Here is a 13,357-nt window from a genome sequence, read left to right on the forward strand (position 1 = left end):
AACAAGATTATATCAGAACACAATTTTTGTATCATATTGTGTTATAAATTAGGTCTCGTTAGTAGTTAAAATAACAAAAATTTATAACAAGTAACAATGAGAGATATAGTTTTGAAATATTTCTGTTATGTGTTTCTGATCGGGAACCAACCGATTTCGATACTTTTGGCCGTTTTGGATTCAGGAACTCATCCACTTTTGGACTTGGTGAAAATGAATGGGGTTACTTCATTCGGTTCCCGAGAATCCGGGTTTCCGGAAGCAGGTTCCAGTACTGGGGTACTATTTGCGAACTTCAATGGAATACTAGCAATATGAGTATCAAAATTCTTGGAATTGCATCAGTAGGCTGTATTTCGTGGTTTTGGAACCATTTGGTGATTTGACTCCGGAACGGACATTCCGGAGCAGGTTCCCGTGGGGCCGTGAATGACCATTCCATTCCAATTCCATTTTTCAAATTGCCATAGGGTCCCGTAACAGTAAAAAACAGACTTCCGAAACGATTTGAAGAGTTTTGATACTCATATTGCTAGTACATTATTAAAATTTACAAATCATATCCTAGTACTGGAACATTACTCCGGAAATCCGGTTCTGTTGTACAGAATCAAAAAGTGGACGAGTTCCTGAATCCAAAATATCTAAAAGTGCCCAAATCGGTTAAAGGAAGCCATAGTTATGAGCATTTCAATTTGTGGGTACCCGGGTACCCTCGTTGGCCTATTGAAGGTGTTTTTTGTTGGACACATAACTGTTATCCTTCATCGCCTAACCCGGAGCAATTAACGTAAAACCCGGAGGCCCGGAGATCGCCCCCAAATACGGGAGTCTCCGGCTCAACTCTATTTCGAGAATACTATTACAAAAAAACTTAGTAGAAGACAGCTCCATGTATTCAGGATATCGAAATATATCAGGCTACTCCTCTGTACCTGACCAATTTTGACTCGTTGGAGCAACGCAGAAGAGATTAACAAGCAGTATTTGTGGCAAAGATAATCAACGTCGAAATCGAATCCCCGAAGATATACGATATCTACGTGCGAAAGGCTTACTCCAACCAAAGTTTCATCGTACGACATTTGGATATAACGAACCGAAAACATGTAGAAGAATATTTTCCACAGTCGGGCTCCTTAGAGTGCGCAGGTGGCAGAATCCAAAACAGTACCCAAAATCGGTTAAAAATGTCGAGTTTTGCGTTCCGTTTCGGACTGTTAAGGTTTAACTGAGTAAGCCACGAAAGGCGTCATTTTTGAAAACGAAAAAAGCCGTTTTTTCGCACATCCTTTGCCAAATCTTCACTAAAATCAACCAGTAACAATGCCCTCAATAGATTGATTTTCAAGAAGATTGTGTAAAATCCTTTTCAAGGACTGCCGCTTTTAGAGACTTTTAGGTTCAACGCCTAATATAAGAGAATTTAATATATTTCAAATTATGCCAAACGACCATTATGGCAAATGAACATTATGTCAAACGAACGTATGTCAAATGAACTTCTGCTTAACAAACTTATGCCAAACGATGTGCTCCCTGGTTGATTATGATTAAGATATAATATGCTTTCGTAATTGCGATCATCCACGCATACCTACGCTCGCGATCTCTCAAACACGGTGATAAATTGAATTGTCTAGCACTTATAAATTTACAAACGCGGTCTCAAACGTGAGCCTACAAATGTCCGTTTTCGACCGATCATAATCTCTACAACTCGTTTCTAGAACCAATCAAAAATAACGCTAATATCCATTATACAACACGTTCCATGGCGACATAACCGGGAACTCTAGTGATATAGGGGAAATCAGCCCCTCCCCCTAGAATCTCAACCACGCACTGAAAATTAAGTATCCTATTTACGATCCACGGTTACCAAATCGAATTTATACACGCCATGTCACATACGTGCTAAAACACGCGACAAACACGTAAACATAGAAACGCTTGAGCTCTTCGCGATCACCCACGCACACGATCTCGCAAACTTGATAACACCACGTGCTAAAGTGAACTTTTCAGCACTTATAAATTGACATCACATAATCACAAAATACAAATATTTGATATCAATGTTACGGAGAAATATATTATTTTTATATCTGAACAGCCAACAGTAGTGCTGTTCAATTCACCTGTTCATCACATTCTGCAGCGCAATTATTCGTCAAGCATATATCAATTCCTTAACCCTACCCCAACCCATACTCTGATCCTCTGCCATGGCGTTTTTGTGGTCTGTATGGACCATACAGCCATTACCCCTTCCTATCATTGGCTCTCCATTACCCCTCCTATCATCTGCGCTCTCATTGCCCCACCAAACGCTACAAAATGAAAATTATAATGAAATAAACATTTTATTTAACATATTATATTTGTTGCATTTTGCTTGGATTCCTTCATTGTATCCTTAAAAGTAAGCTTTTAATCGTAGTTAATAGTGTCTTAATAAATGCAAAGCCGTAGTACTACATGCAACTTGACCTTCACTTTTGACACAAAATTCGCCCCCAATTACATTATAAATACAATCCCTAGGTCATTCATCTAGCACTAACCCCTGTACTGACTGATCAAGGTTTATCGTCATAGGATTGCTATTTGTTACCATAATGCTGCCTAGAAATGTGCAGTAATAAATCCATTATTTTCACTGTGATGGTACAGTAATTTGACCATAATTTACAATAAAGTCTAATGTTATGATACATTACAAAAACAATGAAACAAATTAACTTCAACGTTTTCAGCAAATTTCAGTGTAAATTTGGCGTGTATTGATATTTAATGTTAATTTACTGTATCATTTTTATTGGATAGTAAAAGAATTGTTACATGTAATATTATGGTAAATCTAGTGGATGAACTCTGTGGTATGCTGATTGTATGTAGAGTGAGAATACCATTACTGAGAGATCTCTGATCAAAACTAAATAAAATTTAATTTACTTATCATCATTCGGATACACTTTTACTAATTTGTCTCACTGGTCGTCGTCCGATTAAAAGCGTTGATACGTGCATATTTGGAATGAACTTAAGTTAAATATTATATTCCTGCTTCGACAGAAAAAAGTACATTCTTTTTTCAACCCCTTTCAAAGCCCTTTCAGAAACGCTAAACAGAATTAAATTTTATCAAGTTAATCCAGAGTTAGAGAGATTTTGAAATTTCGACGTATTTCTTTCTCGATGCCAATTTTACTCCCCATCCCCTTAAAGTACTTATTTTTGGACAAAGTCTATCCCACGAATGCTAAAATTTCCATCGATGTCGGAGCTCATCAATACGAACTCTCGAACAAACGGGAGCCCACTTTTGAAAAACTGGCTCTTAAACAATTCTGGTAGCACTGCTGTGCACGAGAGATCTATCATGAGACGGAGAGCGCGCGCGCAAACCGCGCGCACATGGAAGACAGTATCCCCAACCGCGATCCAGTAACGCGAGTAATAGTACCCTCTCCCAAATCCCTCAAAATCAACTCACGGAAAGTGATTTCAAGAGCGATCGCTTTATCGAATGACTCTACCGCATATTTTCGTTTCTGGTTTCAATTACTCTCTGTGTACATTTAATTTTCCATCTCTCGCACGACTGGAAATGCCATTAATTTTTTTCTTTTTATTACCGGCTCTCTTCGTGCCCTTTTTATACATGCAAGTATCATGTCCGATCCTCACAGCATGATCCTCTCTTATCGTTTGACTGAAGTGAGTCACAATGAATGAACTTTGCCTGCCGTTGAGTGACTTGTACAAATGTATATAGGTGTGGGGTTGCTAAAGTGACAGAAGTGAACCGCGGCAACCTCAACCGTCAGGGTTGTAGCTGTTATCAGTTCCGTTTCTTTATCAATATATCGTTTCGTTGGGTTGGGTAATTGGGTAGGAGCTTGTGTGATTGTTACTAACTAAGTGTTCTCTGTTTCTATTTTTCTGAATTGCACCATCGAATCCAATTGCGCACATCCCAACATTACCGCACACAAAAAAAACAAACCATGCACAGATCCATCGGTAGAGGCACAGTCAATTGCAGAAAGTACAACACCACCAGCATCAACAGTCGAGTCCCCTGCTAGCCCTACTCCTTCCATAGAGCTCAGTAGTAATAATAGTGATTCACCTGCTTCACCTACAGCCGCCGTCACTTCGCCGACGTTGTTCGGTGCCCCGGTGTTCGTAGGTCATTCGCATTCGTCACCAGTGAATGAACAGCCACAAGTGTTGGTGAAGTCATTCAGCGGTACCACCAACACACCTAGCAGTGCCACTCGAGGAACAACCGAAGTGCTGCTTGTCGGTGGAACGTCAGCAGAGAAACAACCGTTGCACACTCAGTCACATTCCAATGACGGTACGGAGAGCACCAGCGCCAGCAGTAGTGCCAACAGTCGATCAAACCATCTTCCCAGCAGTGCGTTGAGTGGTTCGCCCAAAGGAGGTGGCGGTGCTCCAGCAAACAGTGGTCCATCGGGAAAGTATGCCGTGGTCGGTGGTATTAGTGCTAGTGCTAGTAGTGTTGACTGTGAGCTAACGCGACCAGCCCCGGGGGAAACCAACAGTTATAGCAGTAGTGAGATCGGTTGGAAATTAAAGAAAAACACTTCAAGTGCTTCTTCTTCTGTTAGCCCCAACAGCAGCAGTAGCACCAAAATGGTTGCAGCTAGTGCTGAAGAGATTATTTATGAGAAGAATCGATTTGTAGGAGCCGGGATTGGTGGTGAAACGGGTGCCCCCGTAGACGTGGACACTTCAGAAGAGTTAAAATATGGACCGGGAATTGTTTCGAAGCTACGCTGCCGGTATTTGAGTCTTGCATTGAGGCAATCGGCTAACAAGCAGAGGCCCTCACTGAATAGCATGCGCCGAGCGACCAGTTTGAATAATTTGCTCGACGAGGAAAGTGAGGATTTAAGTGAACGGGAACAATCGATTGACGGAAAGGATCAATCACATGACAAACATTACCAGCAGGGAAAATTTGGTCGGGAGCAGCAGCAAAACCAGATGAACCTGCAGCTGCAGCAGAAAGCCAAAACTCCGGACGAGTATATTTCGACTTTTCAGAAGAGCGTGCAGAACAGTTATACGCGAAGTGGCCGACAGACGGAAAAGAAGAACGAGTACAATCGTTATAACAAACAGCGTGGTGCGGATTCGTTGAAACGGGCCCGATCAGTTGAGGCGCTGGTGCGCTACGATCACAAGGCCTGGGAGCGCGATATACAGAAGGAAAACCTGTACAGTAGCAACGACAGCAATGTGATCATACTGGATGAGATTTGTACCAACGGGACAACCACCGCCAACGGTAACAGTAACAACATCAACAACTGTCAACTGGCGGCGATGAACAAGGCTGAATTAATAGTGGACTGTGTCACGATCGAGGAAAAGATCATTAACGGACGAGAAAAAGGTGACCCGAAACCGAAGCGGTTGACCTCGTTTATCGATGCGGACGAGCGTCCCCCGCCAGATGTGGTACGGCAGACGATGAAAATCTTCGAGGCGAACGCCAATCGAAGAGGTCGACCCACTGCCAGGACTAACGGAGCTGCCGGTGAAGTTGCTGCCAAAGTGGCCAGTTACAAATCTATCATTTCGCTAGAGAAACCACCAATCACGCATCCTAAGCCTCCACTTAGTCCCAAAAAGCCAAATATTATACCACGAAACACTAGTCCCAAGTCGAATGGCAACACCACCACCAGCAACACTGCCAACGGTTTGAAGGAAAAACCGAACCTGCCGAAGTTGGACATTACTGCAATCCGCTACAATCTAGAAACAACAAACAATCTAAAGAACTCGGCTACTTCGCCCGTACAGACGCCTCCCTCGGCCGGTTCAAATCCAAACAATACATCCACACCGCTATCAGTGCGAGTAGAACCGGTGACGGCTTACCGTCTTAAGTATGACTCACCCGTCTTATCGCCTAACACTGTTCAACACAATAAAGTCAGTGCGACGACAACGACGACGACGACAAACCGACCGGAGAGTCCTCGCTTCTCTACCACAGCTGTCTCGGCTAATATGCAAAATAACACAACCAGTACTGCTCACACATTCGTCGACTCACCATCGATTCAAGCACTTACGAGCAAACTGAATAATCTGAATATCGCGACCTCAACCCCGACCAGCACCCGCTCGCCGACGCCGTCAGATTCAGCAGTTCCGACCGTTGCACCGCCACAGGTCCCGCCTCGTAACATTCTTCAGTACGCTACAAGCGATGAGGAAGACCCCGACGATCCAGAGGATCTACAACGTGAGTACTCGATAAACAGTGATCACGGCAGCGACAGCCAATCGGATGACCTCGAACTGGACGACGAACCGGACCAAATAAAGAAGGTTTCCCGTACAACGATGGAGAACATTTCCAAAGCCGGCGTTACGACGCAATTCCGATTCAACGGCCAGTCGCAGAACAAATCGCATCTCCCCTCTCTCACCACCAGCAACAGCAGCAGCAACAGCAACGGCAGTAACTCAACAGCTGCAGCTGGTGGTGGTGCGAAATTGATCGCCAGCAAGAGGCTGAATATAGATGATCATCTATCGTCAAATTCTTCCTCGACGTCGTCATCGCCCATCACAGTGCCAACAGTGCCGTCAGCCGCCGTTGTCACCCAGAAACCGCCTGTGCCACTGTCACGTGAAAGTCTCGCTGCCAATGGCCATAAGCCAGCGGCAACCATTAACAGCATCGGCAGTAGTGTCACAGCCAATCATAATCTTAATAATCTTAATAGTAGCAATGCCAATACTAGTGTTAATAGCAACGGAAGCAAAGTAGTGATAAATGCCAACGTCGGCGGCAACGGTAACGCAAACGGCGAATCGGATAACGCCGCCGCCCCAACCGCCGCCGTAGCTGCTGTCGGAGCAGCAGTGAGTGCTAATAGCAGTGTTTCAAGTGACGTGAAAACGGTGAATCTAACCGCTCGCGAGATCGAAAAAAATCAAATCAATCTGGAGAAATCGAGTGAAGAGTCGATCAGTGCAACTAGTAGTGCTACCGGTGCAAATGTGGTAGTAGTTTCGAAAGCGAACAACAATAACAGCAGTGCTGCCGGTAGTGAAGTCGGCGCAGGCGTCGGCACGGCGGCGGCGACGACGACGACGACTGCCGGTCCCAGCAGCGGTGGTGACTTTTTCATGGCCAAGTGGGGCACCCCGACGGTGGCAGCGGGTGCTGCAGCAGCAACAACTACTTCTGCTGCTGCTGCTGCTGCTGCTAGTCCCGTCACTGCCACCACCAACAACAACAACAACATCAACAATCCACTGCTGGTACCGATTAAGAAGAAAGTTAAGGCGCCGCCACCGCCGCCCATCGAAGCCAACACGATGGTGTTCAACTTTAGTGACCGAAAGGATGTGCCGGATTATATCGAAAATGATGGGATTATTCTGCGACCGAGACCCCGGGAATTACCCAAGGTGAGTCATTTTGCGATTATTTCTCTGCTTTTATATTTAGGATACGCTTTTATCTCTTGGCGTTGTGTACTCTTGTGATAAGAGGTTGAAACTTAAATATTTACAGCGAAATGGGTGCCGCATTATTACGATAACTGTTATTATTATTTCCATTTAACTCAGACATATAGTGAGACGGATTTCAAAACATAACAGCAATTTATTCTTGGAGCTACGTTTCTTCAGTTTCAAATACTCCAAACTATGACAAAAACACAGGACACATATACATTCTATAGTATATTGTGTTCCAAAATAACATTTTCTAAAAACTGTTGAATCATAAAAGTACAAAAAAGTTGTTTTGATATAAATAGCTGGGCTCAGTACTAGAAGCTACTGGGTTTGGTCAGAAAATAGTAGTCGAATACAGCCTAAATTGAAATGCTTTAACAGTTTTCAATAGTAGTTTAAGACAAGGAATTTCACGTTCCGTTTTAACTAGAAACTGTCCCTGATTGCAATGACCACAGTTCTACGGATCGTACCTGTAACTATTAGCGCTCAAATGAAAAATTATTAGTCACAGATAATAGCCTTGCTAGTTTTGTAAGCAAAACTCACCTATACCAAAAGTTACAGTTATTGTTTGTGAACAACGTGGGCATTAGAGTGACTCGTCATATTTCATTTACCAGCACAGCACTTGTTGGCTTCTTCTGTGGTCCTTAATGGCTATGTACATTTTGGGGGCAATTTTTTGCTCCCCGGATTTGCACATTGCCTAGGGAGACCGGGGATAATTGGCGGTGTTTTCATTTTAATTTTTTACCGCTTTGAGGTAGGTAGATTTTGCAAAATAGAATTGCTTAGCATGAAACGGCAGACTGTTGGAAACATCTCTTAATTTTATTAAAATGTTTGATGCATTATCTTCATTTTTAGAGACGAAAATATGTGACGCGGAAAACCCGCCAACTTACCTCTTCTCCGGGTAGGTTGGCGGTATGTATGGATACGCCAAAAAATATAAGCAATCAAATGGAAAATCAAATACTTCAGGGGTCCTTTTGGAATGTCTGTTCAAGAAAATTGTATATTAACCAACATTTGCTACTATATTTCAGTCCCAATACCTCAGCATTTTGACTTTGGTTATACACCATATTCAAAAGCGAATTTTCGAAATTCTTCAGGTGATTGGCGGAACTAAATGTCTCCTTCATTGATTAGATACACAAGAAAAAGATTTTCTTACTTTGGAATGAATTCCAGACATAAAAATTTCTGATGATTATTTTTGCCCTGTAAATAGTACCGCCAACTTACCCCAACCGCATATTTCATAAAAAACTTTTTTAAAAATAACTTTTGTTCGTGGATATATATAATATATACTGAAAGCTCTTTTCACGCACTATCGAAAAATATAATCATTCTGGAAATAGATTGAAAATCACCTTAAATAACACAAAGTGTTTAAAATTTCGGAAATTTACTTAGTATGCTCGAAAACACAATATCGTCCACAGCTTCCACAAAACAAAATATTTTGCAATCAAAACACATTGGATAATGGGTTTCACTTAACTTGAGGTACATAACGAGAGGCAGCGCTATATGTCTAATAGAAATGGAGAAAAGAGGATTCCGCAAACTTACCCCAATCGCCAACTAGCCCCGGGCTCCCCTATACAGTTTGCATGAGAATCAATATGGAAAACACTACTTTTTCACTATTTCTCCATAAGAAGAAAAGTTTGATTAGAAACCAATTTTTATCCATTAAGGAGAAAATTTAATAAAAACCATTTTTGCACGTGAAGGGCACAAAACCTATAACTACTGTAATTATGGAATTTGCGCTTTGACTTCGTCTTATCAGAATCCGACACTAACTTAGTGACAGGAGTAACGAATGCACTGCTTTTTGCAACTATGTATGCACATACAGATCGCCATTTAACTTAAATTGAAAAACCAATGCAATAAAAAAGTAGTCCAGAATGCGATCAGCAGTTTGTTCGATAACAGTAACTTGCTAAATTTTTCTTATAAAAATGGTATTACGATTTGAAGAGTCAAATTAATTGCTGGAATTCATTGTTTCTGGCAACACTGAAAATGTACCACTAACACCTACGTTTCAATCTTAAATATATCAGCGCATGTTCATCGCAGAGGCTTGGTGCCTTTGGAAGAATTTTTCGGAATGATTTTCTGGATGACATGAACGCAGTTGGAAAGCCAAAAACCATTCTGATATCATTAATGACATGTGTCTTTTTTACATTTGCTCAATAAATTGCCATTGGCTAGTGATACAAGATACGTAAATAAGCCCTTATTTTCTCGAATTCCAATCAGAAGGAAATCTCGCTGTCAGTAGAAATATTTAAAGTTTGCATGACAATAATTACTCTGTTAGCTTTTTTAGGTTTCTTCATAAAACATTGTTGGAAGCCTATTTTAATCGCATATCATTTTCGCTTCGCAGATTGATTTCAAACGAACCTTGAACCATTAAAAGTTAAATTCAATGCTTCTACTGATACTAAGAATAATTTCCGACTAAAATTCGAACAAATAACGACTTATTAATGAGATAGTATCACCAGACCTTGGCAATTGTTTGAGCATTTACCAATAACAGATGTGATGAATAATATCAAAATGGTTCGATCTTGCTGTGAGGTGAATTAAAAAGGTTACGTTAAAGTAAATCAGAAAATCATTCTGAGAAATACTTTCGAAGATTACACGTCTCTGCGATGGACATGTTTGCAGTGTTCACAGATGCAATTAAATTCTTTCAATCATCAAATCGTAATAACAAATTTATAATAAAAATCCGACCAAGTTACTGTTTTCGGTAAAGTTGTTCAACACATTCTAGACTACTCTTCTTTTATATTGATTAATTAATTTTAGCGAAAGAGCGATCAGTATTAGCGGAGACGCTAAAAAGTTCATTTTCTCATGCTAATTTCAATACAAACATTACGCAATGCGGGGAGCAACCAATCACTCCCAAAATTTGCACAGTCAATCGGGACCACAAAATGAACTCTAAAAGTGCTGTAATCGATAATTGGGATAATTTTTAATGTTTTTCATGCAACAACGAGCCAATCTAATGGGCATAAAGGCGCTAAACGAACGCTAGAATGCATTAAAATTTTACTATAACAGGTTGAGTGATATTGATATTGCCATTTATACCATGGGATAGATTAGCAATAGAACAAAATATCACGTCTTTTGATCTTGATCCTATTTTATCGAAAAAAGGTAAGGGACTGTATACAAGACATGAGTGCGGTGGTTACAAGGCCCTGCAATGCAAACACACAAATCGGATTTCCCGAAGTCTATTTTCTCATCTGGTTAAAGCCCTCAATAAACAATTACAAAGACAACAGTATATGAGGAATTCCACGAAGATCCGTCCGAAAATATTTAAAATCATGTTGTTTGTGTTTTGTGAACTTCAGTCACGGTTTCCGCCATATCATTACCAAGTCGATTTTCTGTACGTGAACTAGTTCACAACATTATTAAAAAAACCAAAGGTTGACTCTTGATGGTATTCTTAGATTTAGGAACATTAGTTTAGGGTGAGCGTAGCGTAGTTGGTAAATCAATTGCCTTGTACGCAGCGCACATGGGTTCGAGTCCCGCCCCTGCACATAGGGTTAGAAATTTTTCATAAGAGATTTTTCTAACCCGAAGAGGCAAATGACCTTTAGGTTAAAACCTTAAAAATCGAAATAACATTAGTTTACAAAATCAAAATATTCTGGATATTTTCTCGTGAACTATTTCACGAAATTCGGAACGGAATTTTATTCATGAATTCGTTCAATCTTCGTGAACTAATACACGATCCCTGATATATTAGTCACGACCCAATATCCGTGCTCGTGGAATAGTTCACAAAATTATGAAATATAATTCATATATTCGTTAACTGGTTCATGATACCTAGTACAATGGTCATGAAATATTATTCATGGACTCGAACTGGTTCACGATTCCTAGTACGTGATTTACGATCTATTATTATTCGTGGAATCATTTTTGTTCTATGCACTTTTTCATGAATTGGCCAGCTGCTAGCGACCAGTAAATAATAAAACTATTAGAACTTCGAACATCGTTATTCATTTGATAAGGTTCAGTGTGATGTCTGGGCAGAAAACGAAAACTGCGCTGAATACCACGATTCGTGTACATAATATAGTTCACAGAACAAGATACCGCGAATCAGTGACACTTTTATGGTCCAGTTCATATTGTCACGTTACTCTGAGTAAAAAAAAAACGATAATAGCCAAAATATAACAGCTCGCGATGAGGCGAAAAGAAATTACGAATACCACGATAAAACAACTGATATCACAAAAATGAGTCATATTACTCCACATGTTAAATTCGAAAGTAAGCTCTAGAATAAAATATCGCGGTAACCTAAACAGAAATTTCTAAAATCATGACTAAGATCTTGATATAATGAACATAAAGCACAACTCACGACAACGTGATTAAGAATTTTCAAAATCATGAACATTACATTACTCGTGATCAAAACATGAGAAATCGTGACTAAGATCCTACAACCATGAACATGAATCACTGCTCCTTACTAAAATATCCCAATAACGTGAATAAAAATTACGAAAATTGAGGCTAAAATTCTGAAATCATGAACATAAATCACTCTAGTCTGACAGAAAAATCCGATGGGAAACTCATGAATAAAATAACACAGTAACGTGATGAGAAATCACGAAAATCGCTACGAAGCTCCTGTAATCATGAGCATCGTTTGACTGCAGGCGGTGTATTTCCAAATTATGAACAAGAACCACAACAAAACCTGAACATGTCCAGGAAACAACAACAGTATCCCAATCAAACATTCGAATGTAACGCCATGTATGTACTCGGGGCGAACTAGTTTTTAAAGAAACATAAATAGTTTCATGGATATGAGGTTTGTTATTCATAATTTCAGTAACTTGGTCACGGTATTTGTAAATCTTTCAGTTCACGAAATCGTGATGTTTGAATCATGAATTTATGATTTTTTTCCGTGTACTGGAAACTTTAATTGCTTTTTTCTCGAAACCACAAACTTAAATAAGCAATTTTGTGCAAATTTTTATGACGTTTTCAGCATTTTTCTACTAAAAAGTATGCCATCTTGCGAAAAATTAAGATATCGAAAAAATATATGTTCGTTTTTGGCTCTAGGTCAAAAATTACGGAAGATAGATTTCTTGCCGTGGACCCTTTCCAAAAGAACTCGCCTGTAGGGAAATGCTATGCTAGTGAAGAAATATTTTGGTAAAAACTAGTTTTCATGCACAAAAGAGAAAATTATTAAAAACCATCTTTGCGCGTTAAGAGCACAAAACTTATAACTAAATTAGTCGTGGAATTTGCTTTTCGACTATGTCTCATCTGAATCCAACACTAACTTAGTGACAGGACTAAGCTAGCATCGGATTGACGAAAACACTGTTTGAGTATCTGGGTAAACGTGATGACTCGCAAAAAAGGAGTTCTGATTAAGCTGATGAGTACTAGTGAAATCGAAACACTTGGTTTGGCTTAGCAAGGCGATGCAAGGTGCACTATGCTATATTTTTTTCTAAGGAGAAACATTTCGCTCAAATCGTTACAGCTAGCTTAGTCCTGTCACTAAGGTAGTGTCGGATTCTGATGAGACGCAGTCTTTGCGCAAAATACATAACTATTTTTTTTAGTCAATGAAAAAGTGATTCTAAGAATGAAATTGTCAATCGGTTTAGATGCGCTATTTAGTTGCACTAAACATTGCTGAAGATAACTATGCACGCAAACGTAATCGAAAATCAATAAACAGTTTTGACTGCTTTTA

The 13,357-nt window shown here is 40.1% G+C and overlaps 1 protein-coding gene across 7 annotated transcripts in view; it reads left to right on the forward strand.

Moving 5' to 3' along the window:
- The window catches only part of LOC131684722 (mucin-5AC), a 768,934-nt gene that overhangs the window by 48,260 nt on the left and 707,317 nt on the right, over positions 1 to 13,357 (forward strand). For 6 of the 7 annotated variants that reach the window (XM_058967833.1, XM_058967835.1, XM_058967840.1 and 3 more), the window contains one exon: positions 4,022 to 7,473. In XM_058967833.1, coding sequence (XP_058823816.1) covers positions 4,022 to 7,473 — 3,452 coding nt within the window. The remainder of the gene's footprint in view (positions 1 to 4,021; positions 7,474 to 13,357) is intronic. The other variant, XM_058967838.1, reaches the window with a different exon arrangement.

Source organism: Topomyia yanbarensis, chromosome 2 (assembly GCF_030247195.1).
Source record: "Topomyia yanbarensis strain Yona2022 chromosome 2, ASM3024719v1, whole genome shotgun sequence".
In the NCBI taxonomy this organism is placed as follows: domain Eukaryota; kingdom Metazoa; phylum Arthropoda; class Insecta; order Diptera; family Culicidae; genus Topomyia; species Topomyia yanbarensis.